Source organism: Hydra vulgaris, chromosome 10, assembly GCF_038396675.1.
Source record: "Hydra vulgaris chromosome 10, alternate assembly HydraT2T_AEP".
Taxonomy (NCBI): domain Eukaryota; kingdom Metazoa; phylum Cnidaria; class Hydrozoa; order Anthoathecata; family Hydridae; genus Hydra; species Hydra vulgaris.
This window is the reverse complement of record NC_088929.1, coordinates 1,966,330-1,984,551: the sequence shown is the minus strand read 5'-3', so window position 1 is coordinate 1,984,551 and position 18,222 is coordinate 1,966,330. Positions and strand designations below refer to the sequence as shown.

Sequence of the window (18,222 nt, the reverse complement as noted above, 5' to 3'; positions counted from 1 at the left end):
CACAGTTACCATGCAATATAATCAAAATATAAAAATCATACAAATAATAGTTGATAATACTGTTATTAGGGTTTGGCAGATGAAAGTGAGTATGTTCGAGAGACATCATTGAAGGCAGGTCAAAGAATAATTAATATGTATTCTGAAAGTGCTATTGAGTTACTTCTTCCACAACTTGAAGCTGGACTGTTTGATGAGCACTGGAGAATTAGGTATAGCTCTGTTCAATTGCTTGGTGATTTACTCTTTAAGCTCTCTGGTGTTACTGGAAAACAATCTACTATTGGTGATGAAGATGATAACTTTGGAACTGCTTATTCTTCACAGGTTTTTTTATTTTATTTTTATATTTATTTCTTTTATTTTTTCTTTTTTTACTTCTATTTACAGGTTTCTATTTATTATAGCAGCATTAGTAACTTGAATTAAGATATTTTTCATTTTAGATATGCATTTTATTTATGCTATGAAGCTTTTTTCTCTTTAAAGGAAAAAAAATTTCTTCTCAATTTGTAGACTGATTGTTTGATTCTTTTGGAGTGAGAAAATTAGTTTTTACACTTTCATATAAAGTTATAAAATTTTGCGTTTTTGTTTTTTTAAAAGGTTATTCTTGAAACTCTCGGGCAGGAAAGACGTGACCGTGTTTATGCTGGCCTTTATATGGGTCGCTCTGATGTTGCGTTACATGTACGACAAAGTGCTTTGCATGTATGGAAAGTTATTGTACAAAACACAGCGAAGACATTAAGAGAGTTATTGCCAACTTTATTTGAACTACTTTTAGGTTGTTTAGCTAGCCCTTCATATGATAAGAGACAGGTAAACTTTTTTTTTTCAATTTAAATTTAAATTTTACTTTAATTTTAACAATAAAAATAATTAACCCTGAGTACAGTACTGAGTACTTTTGCCCACATTTTAACAGGAGTCTTATTTTTTCAATAAGCAATATGCCTTCTCTAGGCAAGTTAATCTTATGTATCCACTATGCTCAACTCTCTAGTTAGTTTTTGTTTTTTTAGTATGTAGTATATCAGTTTATATGTAGTATTTTATATGTAGTATATCAGTTTATAGTGAACAATAATGATTTTAAATTTAGTTTTTAACTTATAATAAATATTCTGAATTATATAAAATGGTTTTAGGTAGCTGCACGTACTTTGGGCGATTTAGTGCGTAAACTTGGTGAGAGAATTTTACCAGAGATAATTCCTATCCTTGAAGAAGGTCTTAACAACGAAGCAGGAAGCAAAAGACAAGGTGTTTGTATTGGTCTCAGTGAGATAATGGATTCATGCAGTCGTGAAATGGTTGGACAATTTGAAGAGTCCCTTATATCAACTGTTCAAAAGGCATTACTTGATCCACTTCCTGAAGTTCGCTCTGCTGCTTCATTGACATTTGAAAACTTGCACAACACTATTGGTCATAAAGCTCTTGAGGGTGTGCTTCCACATGTGTTTGAAAAATTGGTAACTGTTAACTTTAGTGATAACTTTTAACTTTAGTGGTAACTGTTAACTTTACACATTTAATGATGATGATTATAATAATTATGTTGATGATCATGAAATAAATATGTTAAATAGTTAATATTATGAAAATAAATACTGATAATACTTGTTTGTCATTATTTGTTTCCAGCAAATGTCAGCAATTTATTTATAGGAAGATCCTGATCTCAGTGAATTTGCATTAGATGGGTTAAAACAAGTGATGGCTGTTAAAAGCAAAATGGTTTTACCTTTTCTTATTCCTAAACTAACAAAACCTCCTGTCAATACCAAAGCTCTTTCGATTCTTGCATCTGTTGCTGGAGAAGCTCTAGTTAAGCATTTGGAAAAGATTTTACCTGCAATGATTGAGGCTGTTCATCTTTCAACAGATAATTCCGTAAGCTTTTATCTTTTATATATATATATATAAATATATATATATATATATATATATATATATATATATATATATATATATATATATATATATATATATATATATATATATATGTATATATGTATATATATATATATAAATGTATATATATAATAAACAAACTGTGAAAATTCTCTGGCAAAAGTATAATTTTTTCTCTCAAAAATTAAAATTATCATTGAAATTAATATGAAAAACACATAGTCATTAAAAAAAAAAATTAAATACATTATAAACTGCAATCCTTTTTAAAAGGCACGATTATTATTACACTTGAAACATTATTATTGATAAATAATAAAATTATTACACTATAAAGTATTGCATAAGAATTTTTATTTTATGTAATGAATTATATATTTTATATATTAATTACTTTAATATTTTATTCACTTTTATTGTGAAGTTTATAATTCTTGTAATAATTCTTAAAATGCTTGCATTATACTACAATAAGAAAATATAAAACATTTTTTAAAAGCAGTAAAAACTTTAATAGCTCTTTGTAAATTTTATATCAAATAAGTGATGTTGTTAACAAGTAAATGGATAACTAGTGTGAAAACCCAAAGAAAATGCTCATCTAAAGAGTTTTTTTACAGACCAATAAGTGTTGCTTGTTACGTATACATTCTCATAACATTAACGTTCAAACACATGCTTGTAACAAGTATAAAACCAAATTATGTATTGATTAAGCAATTTTTTTAATGAATAAACAGATAGCTTGTTCCAAAAGTTCTTGTAAGAAGCTGTTTAGATGAGCAGCTTGCATAGCTTGCCATGTTTGTTTTAGGAGAGCTTTTCTCTGCTCTTGCACTCATTTACTCCCACTGAGGCCTGTATGTGTGTATGTATATATATATATATATATATATATATATATATATATATATATATATATATATATATATATATATATATATATATATATATATATATAGAGTCTTGCATGGTAGTCGAAAAGTTGCTTCCATAAACTGTAGTTTTAAAGAGAGTGCTAATAAACCAGACCATAAAAAGTTTAAAAACTTAAATAAATTTTTTTTTCTCTTAAATGATAGGCTGCCTGCCATAACCAAACCCTCATTTGATGTACCAGCACTCCGTTGCTTGTCAGGCTATAAGATCGTTGATGTAGCAACTCAGCTCATGTTTTAAAAATATATTTTAATAAAGCAAAAACAAAAACACTATTAATTAAAAAAGCTTTCTAGTCATTATTATTGCGGTTTTTTAAAAAACAATAAAACTTTAATTAACTTCCGCATTAATTTAATTGTTTTAACTTTTCAATGACAATAAAATGTAGCTTAATTGTCGAGGTAGCAAAATCGTTGTTAAAAGAGATTTTTCTTACATTAGAAGTCTCTTTCGACTACGAGATAAGGATATATATATATATAAACTTTTTTGTATTGACGTCATTTATTAACTACAAAAGTGCATTAATCAGATTTTTTTTTTTTTTTAAATAAAAGAATTTGGGAAACCTGCCTACCAGCTGGTCTCAGAACCATAAAACTGAGTTTTAGAGCTGTACCCTCTATCTCAATAGGAGATAAAACAATGAGTTGCCTAGTCATAAAAATAGAGACACAAACAAAAACCATGCATTGAATCAATAAGATCCAGTGTTCAACATCCTAAACTGGAAATATTGTATTATAAATACACTTACGCCAACTTAGTAGATGAAGAAGGGGTGTCAGGCTGGTCAACAGATAGAATATGTTTACCCCTTAAGTCTTTGTCTAGAAGGCCTTCTACAAGACAGTAGTCAGATGCATTTTACATCTATCCAAGATAAGTATTTTTATCAAAACACCATCTTTAGCCTTCACTCAACCAAGAACCCCAAGGCTGAGGGTGTTTTATGTTGGAGTTGGCTTCTCCTATCCTTTGCCTAAAAAAGCATATACAAGGCAGCAAGACATAAAGCAGGTTGTACTGGGTTACATGTTACTAATATCAGGATAACCTGGCCTGACAAACATGTTACCAGTAGCATAATAACATGACCTGACAGTCTTATACTATGAAGTACATAAATAAAAATCCTTTATTGAACGCTTCACTCAGACATGTTTATGTTATGACATTTATTGAATTTATTACTTTCCTCATTTCAGCTCTCTTCATTTTTCATTTTCATCATCAGGGTTGGAACAAGGTTCTTCATTTTTATTTGCTTTGTCGTTAAAGTTCTTCAGTTCCAGTTCTCAATTATTTTTCTTATAAAGAATGTCGCATACTGCAAAATGAATTCCATGGCAATAACAAATTTAGTGGGTAGCTCTCATTTCTTGCCCCATTTTTTTCATGCTGCTTAATGACTTCATATTGAAATAAGAGACTGCAGCGACTTCAGTAAATACATCAAGTGATGATTTGGCTAGGTATTATTTAGATATAAAGCACTCATATTACAGCAAAAATAAACTTTATTTTTTTCATTATTCTTTGTGTTTTCTTTATTTTCTTAAATAAACTGATTGGATTAAGTTGGCATTTCTAAATTTAGGCGTGCAAAGTCTAAAATACTTGTATTTTGTATATTATGTTTTATTTAAGTATTTAAGTTTACATTTTCTTTTAATAAATTAATTTCAATGATTTTCAAGGAATTTAAAGGAACAGAGGCTCTTGTGTTGTCGGTTGAAGAAGATTCTGGAATCCGTATAATAATAAATGAGTTGACGATTGCAGCAAAAAATCAACTACCTGGTATTCGTAAGGTTTGTATTACTTACAATACTCATAATACTTTAGTTTTTTGTTTTTTTAAATTGGCATTTTCAATTTATAAGGTATTTATTTTTATTCCTAATATTTATTATTTGTTCGTAATAGTTATTATTTATAAGGTAACTAGAGGTATTATATATTATATTGCATATTATAATTTTATAAATTTTTTTTTTATAGTCATTTTTATTTATCAAGTAGTTTTTTAAGAATTATTCAATCCAGTTTTTATATGGTTTATAATTATATCAGGTTGCTGCAGACTTGCTTTGCATATTTTGCAGAGATTGTCGTGGTGATTTTAGCATGTATGTTCAACAGCTGTTTGTAGTTGCCATTCAGCTTATGAATGATGTTGATAGTAATGTTACAGAGTCTGGTTGGATATTATTAGACACCCTTGTCAAGGTTATTTTTATTTTTTTGTTTTGTTGCTAACCTCTTAACTCTAATAAATTTTTAAGAGAAAAATAGATATTTTTTTATTTTATTTTGATCTTCTTCAGCATTTGGAACCTTCTGATCAAATTCAACATTTAACCTCCCTGAAGCAAGCTCTTAAATTTATAAAAGCAGAAATTAGAAACAATTCACTACCTGGATTCTGTTTACCAAAAAAGGTAAAATTTATTTTAATATTTAATTTAAGGTTTTATAATTAATAAAGGTTTAATAGGTTTAATAGCCAAGACTTGTTTTGTCAGAACTTTTTTACTATAATAAACTAATTGAAAAAATAATAAAAATTTATATAAAAATATAAATAATAACAATATAAATATAATATGATATATATTTATATTTATGTTGGTATAAAAATAATTTATGATAGTTAATATGTATTATTAATTTGTATATTATAAGTGTACTCTATATAATAATGGTTATATGTACTCTATATAATCATTATATAAGTGTACTCTATATAACAAAATATTATATTTAGTTGTTAAATATTTTGATTTATAATAAAATATATTTCATGTATAAAAGTTTACAATACAGAAACAAACAATGCTTTTATTTTTAACACTAACAATTTAATAAATTATTAAGATATTTTTTTTTTTCATTTTCACATGCTAAAATTTCATATTTTCTACACTTCATGGCTATTTAAAAACAATGATCATTTGAACCTATATAATATAAAAGAACATTTATAGTTTTATAAAAGTTTAATTATATTATGTGAAATTAATTAGAATAAAGTTAATTAAAAGTTAAATGAACAAAAATATTAAGCATCTAAAATTACTTTGATCAAACAACTATTTTTAATTTGATATAAAGCTCTGCAAGTGAGAGTTTTTTTAAACTGTTAATTGTAGCATTAGTACATTCAAACTTAGTTTACATTCAAACTTAGTTGTGAGTAATTGTTTAAAAAAAATTTGATTTAAAATTTTGTCTAAAGTAATACTTTTTAAGCATAAAGAATTTTTTTAACTTACAAAGTTAGTAACCGTAATGAAATAAAAATTACCCCACTGAAAAAAAAAAATCAATCCTCAAAATTAGGGTTGGCATTCAGAATGCCAACCTATCTGCCAACTTGAAAGTGTTTGAGGTCAGCAAAAAATTGCAGACTTTGTTTTTATGTTTTATGGTAAGTCCTTTGTATCAAATTATTTTTTCCAACCTGATGCCGACCTCTAAAAGATTAAGGTCAGCAAATTATTGCTGACCTCATTTTTCCTGATTGCAAGGGTTAATATGTATGTGTATATATATATATATATATATATATATATATATATATATATATATATATATATATATATATATATATATATATATATATATATATACATACATATATATATATATATATATATATATGTATATATATATATATATATATATATATATATATATATATATATATATATATATCATATCAGTTTTATTTATTGTTATAGTTTCAATTATCATTTTTTATTAAATTTTTTTCCTTTTTTTTACATTTGACTTGAACAATTTGTTGTAAGTTTGTTTATTTAAATTTTGTTTTTGGTTTAGGGGGTTGTACCAATCTTACCAATGTTTCGAGAAGGTATTTTAAATGGACCACAGGAAGTTAAAGAACAGGCTTCTTTAATTTTGGGAGAGATAATAAAGTTAACCAGTGAAGAAGCTCTCAAACCATCTGTTGTCCATTTAACTGGCCCATTAATTCGAATTCTTGGTGATAGGTTCAATTACAGTGTAAAAGTAGCTATTCTTGATACATTAGGCCTGTTGCTCGAAAAGGTTTGCATTTTTTAATGATATTATTTATAATAAAAAGTTGATAAAAAGTATATATAACTATAAATAGTAAATGAATTTCCTTATTATTTTTTTATTTGTTTTTTATTGCTTTTTTATATTGTTTTTATTATTGCATTCATTATATTGACATTGACTTTTTATTATTATATATAGTAGAAATGAGCTTAAATGGTGTGTTTAAATATATTCTGGTTGATGTGTGTTGTTATTAATGTTTATTGTTTCTTTTCTTTTTGCTATAGTTTGTTTTTCCTAAATAATGTTTTTCATTATTCTCTATATCACAATTATCAGTTTATTTCTTCATAAAATTTTTTTAAAAATGTACAGAAAAATGTAAAATGTACTTGGCATAAGTCAAGTGAATGAGAGATTTACTAGGATATGCAGTTGTAGGGTCATTTTTTATATAGTTTTGTATAAATTATATAAAATGTTGTTAGAATTTCCAAATGCTATGGAATTGCAAGTCTGTAATATTTTGTTTATAAACTATGCGGGTTAAGTCTTAATCAGAAAGCAAGATAGATAATGGGTGAGTAAGAGATTAATACAAGATGAACCTTGTATTCCATATCGCACAATTGTTAATTGTTATATTAATTTGGCAGAAAATCTAAAGAAGAGAGAAGAGATCTTTAAATGCAGAATTCAGAACTTGAAAGACAAAGTATATAACCATTTTTAAAACGAAGTTCAAGAAATAGCAGAAAGAAACGTGGAAACAAATAACATATAAATATAAAAAAAACATTAGGAAAAGTTTTTTAAAAGTTTTTGATGAAATGTGCAGAAAAAATAAAGGGTCCTCAGAAACGCAATGGTTTATGGTTGCAGAATGCAAAAGTGTCAGAGTTGGAAAAGAGATGTGGTTTTTTAAGCGTTAAAATAAGTCTGTTAAAATAAGATAAAAGTTTGAAAAAGAAGTATTTGTATTGGTGGGCTATGTGCAAGGCAAAAATACTGTATATAAAGCCAAATTAGATGACAAGAAGTTACTTAGCATAATGTTAGATTTAGTAGGCAAAAGAAATGCAGCATTCAGACTTGCTAACTGCTGTGACTGAAAGATTTTATCTTGCATTAGATGCAGGCTGAGAGGCTGGGGCTATTGCTCTTGACATATCTAAGGCTTTCAACAAAGTTTAGCATGCTGGGCTTTTCCATAAGTTTGTTTCATATGGTGTAATGGACAGAGTTTTTGACTGCTTTATTAAATTTATCTTTGAAAATACTCTTCTTCATTTCTCATAACTTCTGGGGTACTTTAGGGTTCTATCTTTAGTCCTGTTTTGTTTCTTATCTACATTAATGATTTTCCAGATGACCTTACATCTAAAATAGCTCTTTTTGCTGACGACTCAACTTTATACTCCTGTCTTGACAAATAGTCTTATCTTTTCGATCGCTTAGAGCAGGCAGCCAATCTTGAATCTGATCTCACTTCTGTTACAGATTGGGGCTTGCAATGGCTTGTAAATTTTAACTCCAACAAAACTCAATACTGTCGACAACAACTGTCACAATACTGTCCTATATTAATAAATGGTGACACTAGCACTGCATCATCTTCTTGAATTATCATTTTTTACTGACTTTTCATGGAAACCATATATACAATTGATTGCTTAATTATCATCCACTAAGGTTGCCTCTCTTTACTGAGAGCTCACCATTTTCTTACTCCTGATTCCATTCTCTACCTCTACAAATTTGTCCATGTATGCAATACTGTCATATTTGGGCTGGTTTTTCTAATGATGCTCTTTCTTTTCTAGGCAAGGTCCAAAAATGCGTTGTAAATATAGTCGGACCTGCTCAATCTGCTAAAGTTGCATCTCTCTTTTCTACTAGTATTTTCATGGACACTGCTCAAAGGAGCTATCATCTTAAGTACCATCAACTAAAACTTATTCTCCCTTGACTCATCATTTAGCAAAGTCTCATTCTTTTACTGTATCTGTTCCTGCATGCTCTAAAAACTTTTATTCATCTAGTTTTTTCTCCGCACTTTGGCCCTTTGGAACTCTCTCCCATCTTCATGCTTTCCTAACTCATACAACTTACAACTTTTCAAGTCTCTTGTCAACTGTTTCCTTGCTCTATAACTCTATTCTTTTTTTTCCCTAGTAACTCCCAACTTAATAGTGGTTGCTTGCAGCTATATTAGGAGTGAATCAGAATTTAAAAAAATTAAAAAAAGATGAAAAAGTTCAAATAAGGTGTAGACAATTAATTCAAAAAATTGGCTTAAATGCAAAAAATGCAGAGTTGAATTGATATTATCTGTAGTGAATAAGATAAGTTTACAAAATAACAATCTGTAGTGAAATGAAATCAGCTATTCAGAGTGTGTAGCTAGGCAAGGTTATACTGGTGTATGCAGTGTATTTATTAATAACATGCGGTTTGATTTTTGCATATACTGTTTGTTTATACTGTAATATTGTCTGTTTTTTTACTTTATTTTTTTAGTTGCTGTTATTATTGTTGTTGTTGTTGTTGTTGTTGCTGCTGTTGCTGCTCTTGTTGTTGTTATTGCTGTTGTTGTTACTATTGCTATTGCTTTTGTTGCTGTTGTTGTTGTTGTTGTTGCTGTTTTTGTTGTTGTTGTTGTTGTTGTTGTTGTTGCTATTGCTGTTGCTGTTGTTGTTGCTATTGATTTTGCTGTTGTTGTTGCTCTTGATGTTGTTGTTGTTGCTCTTGTTGTTGTGAAACTTTTTTTTTTAATTGTTTTTTATCTGCAAAAAGGTTGGTGCTGTTTTGAAACCCTTTTTTTCTCAACTTCAAACTACTTTCATGAAAGCTTTAACTGATCCAACATTAGCTGTGCGTCAAAAAGCATCTTGGGCTTTAGGTTTTCTTACAGTATTACATACAAGAGTCGATTCTTTATTCACTGAGTTGAAAAATTCAATTCAGAGCTCTGATGATCCTGCTGTCAGGTAATTTTTTTTTAATTTTTTTTGATTTTCAAAAAGAATGTCAAGATATTTTCACATGATTATGAAGTCTTACATCAGTCATCTGAACCCATTGATTGATAACAAGTTTTGATTTTTATTTAGAGAAACTGTTCTAAAGACATTACATTATGTTATTGTCAATGCTGGAGACAAGATGGGAGATAGTATAAAAAGTAGTCTACTTGAAACGCTTTTGGAGTTAATATCTTCTACTGAGGTGATTTGTGTTAAAAAGTATAATATTGCAATGCTTAATTTTAATGTCTTTTTACGGATATTGCATTTCTGTGTTAAAAGTATACTGTTGTCTTTTTTTTTATAATATAATTTTTTAATTGACTGGATCGTTCTAGAAAAAAATTATTATACCTTAAATAAATGCAAAGCCAAATCTCAAGTTTTCTTAAAATTTAATTTAGCAATTATACATTAATTAATTAGTTTATGTGCTTCTTAGAATTAATTAGTTTATACGCTTCTTAGAATTAATTAGCTTAAATGCTTCTTAGACTTAATTTGTTTATATGCTTCTTAGAACTATTTAGTTTATTCAGGTTTCAGAATTAATTAGTTTATACACTTCTTAGTATTAATTAGTTTATGTTTCTTAGAATTAATTATAAAATTTATAATGTGTATAATGTTGTAACAGGTTTCTTTCCATTGTATACGATGCTGTAACAGGTTTCTTCCCATTGTATACAATGTTGTAACAGGTTAAGCTCTATGTTTCTATGTTTGCGTATGAAAGGAAGATTTTTTTTCAATCTTTTTTTTATACTTTAGGATGGAATTCGTATTACTGCTGGTGCTTCGTTAGGAGCTCTGTGTCAAGTTCTTTCAGATAGTGATGTCAAGAGTCTGCTTTCTTCGTCTTTACTTGGTAAGCATCATTTTAAATACAACATTCTTAAGGTTTATTATAAGGTTTTGGGCACATGTTAAATGTTTTGTTTTGTTCTCTTCTATTTTTTGATAATAAAACTTTTTATTTTTGTTCTGCTTTTTACCTATACATTTTATTCCTACAAGTATTAGTACATGATGTCGTTAATATTTTTGTGTTTACAAAATCGATTTTTCAAACAAACAAAAAAATCAATTACATTATGTACTAAAACTCTTAGAAATAAAGCGCGCTTGAATAAATTATCAAGTCTGTGGTTTGCGGCGTATATTATAAAAACTATTTGGCCTACAACAAAATGGAGAAGGCGAGAATCGGCTAAAGAAAAAGTTAGTTTTTCTTGGTATGCATTTATTCTTTTGTTTTAATCAAAAAAATTAGGCTCAAACCTTTTTTTTTAATCATTCTCTTCAATATGAACACAACATTTCTCAGAGGTTTGGGATCCCTTTAATATTTTACTTGGAATAGTATTCAACGTTAAAATTGTTTTGCAATTAAAATATTAAATTTATTAAATTGTTTTTAAAGTTTATTTTTAACCCAGGAGTGAATTCAAATTTATCACTACCAAGTGTTATTTTTATTTCCTTAAGTTTTCTAAGTTAACAACTTTATTTATTTAATATTTTTAAAGTTACCAACATTTTTTAAACTAAAACTTTTCTAAATAAAACAAATAAAAATGATTATTTTTTTTTTTTTTTGATTGTTAGATGTAAACCCAACACTAGACTGGATTGTTTGTCATGGACGTGCTATAGCTTTGTCTTATGCTCTTTTCCATGCTCCCTCTCAACTTTTTAAAGTAACTAGTGAGGAGAGTATTATCGATGTTGTTGTACGTCATTCAACTAATGAAAGGGTTTGTGATATTAAAAGTTTTTTAATGTCATTTTTTTTTTTTGATTAAATAATAATTATTTTTAGTTTTTTAACGGTTTAAATAGATAATTTTTTTTGGTTAAATTTTATATATTTTTAAAATTCTCTATTTAATGAAGAAATTTGGTAAAAGTTTTGACTAAAACATTTCCCGGTCAATTTTTCTAATAGATTCCAATATGTACATTTGGAGTTCATTCACTCGGTCATTTAATTATATACTCAAAAGAGAAACCTTCTGTTGCTCCTCTTGCTGTTTTAGTGTCAATGAAAAAGGTAATTTGTTTATTTAAAGTAAAAATAAATTTTTTAAAGTAAAAATAAAAAAGTATTTAATGACAAAAGTAAATTAATGAAATTAATAATTCTACTAACAAAAATAATAAAACAAGTAAAGGAAACAGCATATATTGAATCTTCACAGTGTAAAAATATTATGAGAAGAACAAAACAATAAACAGTGACAGTCAGTTCATTCTCACATGCCTTATTTTACTCAAAACTGCTTGCAAACATATTCAAATGTTTTTTTTAATAGTTATTTTTACATTTATATTTATTTTTGTTTGTTTATATTTGTTTATTTTTTTAGCTTTGTTATTTTATTCATTAAAGTTTTATATAAATTATTATTTATAACAAATGTATTTGCGATAAATATTTAATAAATTTATAAAAAATATTCACAAATGGAGTGTACATATATGTTACTATAATATTCACAAATTTAAACTTTGAAAATGTTTTACTAATTAACTTATACTAATTACAAAAATAATAAAATTTGATAATGTTATATTTTGATATTATTATAATTTCTCTAAATCAAATTTTTAAAAATTTTTATTATAATATTTCTTAAACAATCTTTCATTAATTCAAACATTATTTAGAGCATGTTACATGTGTCTTCAGATGTTCGAATCGCAGCTCTCAATACATTACGATATATCTCAAAAAACTATCCAGAATCTGTTCAGTTTAATACAATAAAACACTTTATTACAGAATTTCCTTTGTTACTTCGCGATCGTAATCCAGGTGTGAGATCTGTTGCAGAAATTACAATTGCATTTTTATTGCAGCTGCACAAAAATGATTTACTATTTGATGTAAGTAATCCTTAGTTTTTTATTTATTTATATAAGGAAAAATTTTCGTTGATGAGGTGAAAACATTTTTTGTTGTTTTGTTTTTTTTTACAATTTTTTACATTTAGTGTGGCTTTTTTAAATAAAAGCTTAATAGATGTTATTGTGAAGACCGAAAAACTCAAACTTTCAAAAATTTATTTTTTAAATTTCGGTTACTGTTGTAAGTCTATTCGGTTTTGTGATCTGCCAGTTCCAAAACAATTCGGATTTAGTTTTTACTGTAATAACTGTTTTGTTCAAAATTTTAGTTTCAAGCCTAACAAAATAAAGCCAAAATAAGTGACACTTTAAAATACATCCTATGAATTTAATATTTGTCAGCAGGAAGATGAAAGATTTCTACTTAAGGGCCATCACAAAGAAAATCACAGAACGAGTCCCAGTCAGCTTTAAGGTAGTTGTAAAAGGTATGACGATAGGGGGATTCTGATGATGAAGAAGTATGAGATAATAGCTTTAGAGAGAACTGTGAATAGTAATTGATCAGGGCCCTGGCTAAACATGAGACTTTTTGCAAACCTAGCCCCGTCAAAATTATAAGACTTAAAAGGGGTTGATAGCCGGGGTTAGAAAAAAAGTTATAATGCCTAATACATTATAATTTTATGCTTACATTTACTATTTATTAAATACTGCCATACATTTATATATTTTTAAAATCTAATTTACTTTCAACAAGATTGCAAGCAACCAGTATTAAGTTATGAGTTACTTTAAAATAGAGAATAGGTTAAAATACTAGGAAAGGCATAACTGAAGACTTAAAAAGTTGTAAGTTGCATAAAAAAGGATAAATGAAGATGGGTGAAAGTTTCAAGGTTTTTTTGATCTTCAACAAAAAAACTGGGTTAATAAAAATTTTTATAGCATGAAGGGATAGATACAGTAAAAGAATGCAACTTGTTGAATAAAAAGCCAAGCAAGAATGAGTTTTGGTTTATCATTATAGAGATGATAGTTCGTTTGAGCATTGACTATGATTGTATTTGTAGAAAAAAGAAAGAAATGCAACCTTACAACAATGGGAAAGTGGTATCAGGCTTGGCTGATAAAGCACGTTTAATTACATTTACAATGTACTTTTAGAATTTGTCTGAGAATAAGAGGGTTGTTTTTCGTCAATATAGGAATGCCAAGAATATTGCAATACTTTTTTGTAGTAAATAAATGAGTTTCACTGTCTAACAAAAATTGTGGATTTTAAGTTCAGAATTTAAATCCATAAGCCACTGCAAGCCTTAGGCTGTAACAGAAGAGTGATCAGATTTAAAATCGGCTGCTTGTTCTAAGCAATTAAAAAGTGAAGATTTTTTGTCAAGACAAAAGTATAAAGTTGAGTCATCATCAAATAGAGTCACTTTAGATTTCATAAAGATTGTTATTTTAGATAAGAAACAATACATGAGCAAAGGTAGAACCTTGTGGTACCCTTAAAGCTATTTGAAATAAAGAAGAGTGTAGGCCTTCAAGATTAACTTTACTACTGCAAGAATAACTTTACTACCTTCAAGAATAACTTTACTACTGCAGTTAAAAAGATTTAGTAACCTCAAAACCTTTACATAAAGCAACTAATAACAGAGTGAAAACTAATTGTAGGATAGTTGGAAAGGTCAAAGTGTTATCTTGAGTTTTGAAAAATTAGAACAACTTATTTAGCACTTTTTAAAAGTTAAGCAAAAATTGAAGAGTTCTGGGATACACTTTTTTAAGAGTATGATGGAAATCTTGTATGGAGCATAAACTGTGGAAGGGTTCAATTGAGAATTAACTTATGCATAGGAAGCCAGAGTGATTTCGATGTTTAACAATTGGTTAAGCTGTTAACAATGGGTTTATTAAACAATTTTATTTAACAATGGGTTAAACTGTCAGGAAGAGTATGGCCATTATATTAAAGAGTCAAATTAGAGTAAGATTTCTATACAAATAACTCTGCTTTATTCTGGGGGAGAAGTAAAAAGTCAGACCCATGAATTAGAGATTAAATGTTAGACTTACTGTAGTTAATGACGCTGTTGAAGACCAAAAGTCTCTGGAACCTATGAGATACAAAATTTAGTAAACTGAGAATAACAGAGCTTAACATCAGACAGGACTTTTTTGCATTGGCTTCTTGCAATAATAAAATAATTTTCTCTTAAGAGAGATGTTCTTGTAAAAAAGATGAAAAAAATGATTGTTTAATATAGCAACTGCTCAAGATGTTGAAAAATGAATGAGTTTTTTTTAAAATTGAAGAGAATCAATAAAAGCTTCCAAGATGCACTTTATGCATACATATTATGGATATAAGCATATATGTTTGCTATATATTGCATATGTTTATTTAGATCCTGGGATACAATATCCTTTCATTGTTATATAAACTTTAGTATTTGTATGTGTAGTATTTGCCGAAAAAGAAGATGATTAGATGGATGTGTTGTGTGACTCTAGCAAGACAAGAAAAGAAGGCATAATCTTAGACAGATTAGAAAAAACGTTGTATCAAACAACGTTTGTTAGAAAAGGTTAAAGTAATTTAGGTATCACCATGTAGAGAGGTAGCATCTTCAGTAGAAAATGGTAGTGGTAGAAGTAAGAAAACTTGAGAGTGCCTTACATATTGTATAAATGAGCTTTAGTTAATAAAAAAAAATGCTCTAGAATGTTTATATTAAAGAAACAGTATAAAAGAGGAAGGCTAAAGCCTGATAATGGTCATCATCATCATCATCATCATCATCATCATCATCATCATCATCATCATCAGGACCATGGTGATGACGATGATCATCGCCATGATGATGATGCTGTTGATGATGATCATCATCATCAACAGGCTTTAGCCTTCCTCTTTTATGCTGTTGATGATGATTATAATGATGATGATCAAGTTGATCATAATGATGTTTATATATGCATATATATACAAAATATAACAGGAATTTTGAATTAAAAAAATATACTTTAGGATGTATAAATGTTTATGCAGCCCTGGTCACAAACCCAGCCCTGGCTATGTTTTATCAAACCTAGCCCCGGTCAAATATCAACCCATGTCATTTACTAACCGTGATCAGAAGTACCTATGGGTGAATGTGCAGAAACTGAGCACTGACTAGGATCAGAAACAAGACACAAGTCAAGTAGAGAAGGTAAATGATACAGATTGTGTGGAAAGCGAGCTGGAAAGTTGACTATTTGCTCTTAACCTCAATGACACTAGAATTTAGTCATTCAGTGTGGTGAGCATATATAAGGCATGTTTGCAAAAGCTTGAAGTCTTTTTTTAAATTGGATGCAAAAAAGGCGATTTTCAAGTTATAGTTGGTTTTTTAAAGAATATATTCGCCTAGTCGGGTATTTGACACATTTGAGTCTTTTTTTTTTTTTTTTTTTACAGAAAGCAGTTGGTACTTTCTCAGGAATCGCGCCCCCCCCCTCTCCTTTCTCTTTATTTTATTCCTAAGATCGCCTCTGTTTGCAGAAATCATTACTATGAGGGCTGTGGAGTCGGAGTCGTACTCTTAAAATTTTATGATTGCTGTGGTTGTGGTAAATTTTTTTTAAACGACTCCACAACCCTAATTACCATAATGCAATTGCTTGTTATTTTTTACAGTATTCTCTCTCTTTCTCTCTCTCTCTCTCTCTCTCTTTATATATATATATATATATATATATATATATATATATATATATATATATATATATATATATATATATATATATATATATATATATATATATATATATATATATACCCACATAAATACGCATGTATGTATGTATTGAAGCTAAAATGCATTAAATGAAATAATGCACAAACTGTTCTAATGCTAAAATAAATTTTTATATGGCGCTGTCATGTTGTTAGGGTGACAAAAAATCATGTAAAAGCTTTATTTAAGCAATGAATTATCATCTGGAATATAAAATCTGGAAAAAAATTATGATCCGCTCTACTATTTATGTAACAGTAAGTCAATAAATGTATATTTGTATAGTAATATATATTTTACTTTCGTTTTAGCAATGTGTGGCTTCGCTCGCTGAATGTGCAAAGTTTCTTCAAGATTATAAAAGCAATGTCTTTGTCAAACATAATGATGCTTTAGCGACTGACCCTAATGACTATATATTTGTAACATAGAGTAGGAAAAAAAAGATTTTTATAGATTGTGATAATTAAGCTTCGAATAAGTATGATGCAGATATGTTTGTTCCATTTATTTAAAGTAGTTATTATTTTGACAACCAATTGACCAATCACTGAAAATTTAATTAGTAAATGTTCTTTCGATTTGTGCTTCCAAAATAGTTTTTGCTTCTTTATTTTGTAAAACTGTTCCTAAACATTTTTTTAAGTTCCATTAGGTGACCAGGTGGAATAACCTGCGACCAAATATTGTAATAAATAAATATTTTCCTTAAGGTGACGCATAAGTTGAATGTTTCCTCAAACGTTTACTTTGGCATCCTCCTATAAAAATTTTTATAATACTTTGAATATACCTACTTAATAAGTTTTGAGCTTAACACCGTTTTTACCGTAGATAATAGCTCTAATAGTTCTCGCTACTTCTAATAATATTATTATAATTGATAAAATTAATAACAATATGGATAATCAACGTTTAAATATAAATAATATTGAATTGCATTTTTTAGATATTCTTTGATCGGTGTCGTAAAAATTTATTAACTAAGGTACAAATTTTATGCGGCTTACGTTTAAAAATATATCGCGAAAAGTTAAAAAAAATAAATTCGTAAATTTTGCAGTACAGTAAAATAATGAAATTTTTCTTTTTATTGCAAGGCAACGAAAACAATTTATAGAATAATTCAAAATTAAACTAGTCCGCAAGTATGTGTTATACCTAATATTTAATTTAAATTTGAATTTTCGTGTAAATTTTCTTAATAAATATTAGTTTCTTTAGGTGAATGTAATCCACCAACAGCAACTGACTTAACATTTCAACATAAAGAAAGGTATGTTGAAAATATTAACCTCGTTAAAATTATAAATGTTCATTAGCCTGGGCCAAAAAAAACATTGTTTAAATATTTCTTGGGCCATTAAGGCTAATGAGTGGCTACTAGAGAAAATGCTTTATATATACTTAAGTGGTGGGATGTGGTCGCGCTGCTGTGCTAGTTTACTATTTTTATTAAAATTTTGGAAAACGTATGCAATTTTTGACACTGGCGGGAGGTATTCCAATAGGTTAAAAAACTTAAAACCTGGTTTATAATGCCTTTTAAAGGTTAGATTAGTATATATTATTTGCATTAGGGTAAAGTGAAAATAACATTTTTCAGAAATACGACTTTTCTCCCTAATTTTTGTATTAGTTGT

The 18,222-nt window shown here is 27.8% G+C and overlaps 1 protein-coding gene across 1 annotated transcript in view; it reads left to right on the top strand.

Moving 5' to 3' along the window:
• The window catches only part of LOC100204855 (stalled ribosome sensor GCN1), a 78,365-nt gene extending 61,276 nt beyond the window's left edge, over positions 1–17,089 (top strand). Inside the window, exons 42-56 of the mRNA XM_065807054.1 lie at positions 70–327; positions 607–822; positions 1,152–1,478; positions 1,675–1,899; positions 4,563–4,676; positions 4,939–5,094; positions 5,193–5,306; positions 6,709–6,939; positions 9,712–9,905; positions 10,029–10,143; positions 10,713–10,809; positions 11,550–11,698; positions 11,890–11,994; positions 12,612–12,830; positions 16,891–17,089. Coding sequence (XP_065663126.1) covers positions 70–327; positions 607–822; positions 1,152–1,478; positions 1,675–1,899; positions 4,563–4,676; positions 4,939–5,094; positions 5,193–5,306; positions 6,709–6,939; positions 9,712–9,905; positions 10,029–10,143; positions 10,713–10,809; positions 11,550–11,698; positions 11,890–11,994; positions 12,612–12,830; positions 16,891–17,010 — 2,640 coding nt within the window. The 3' untranslated portion in view covers positions 17,011–17,089. The remainder of the gene's footprint in view (positions 1–69; positions 328–606; positions 823–1,151; positions 1,479–1,674; positions 1,900–4,562; positions 4,677–4,938; positions 5,095–5,192; positions 5,307–6,708; positions 6,940–9,711; positions 9,906–10,028; positions 10,144–10,712; positions 10,810–11,549; positions 11,699–11,889; positions 11,995–12,611; positions 12,831–16,890) is intronic.
• Positions 17,090–18,222: the final 1,133 nt, after the last annotated feature.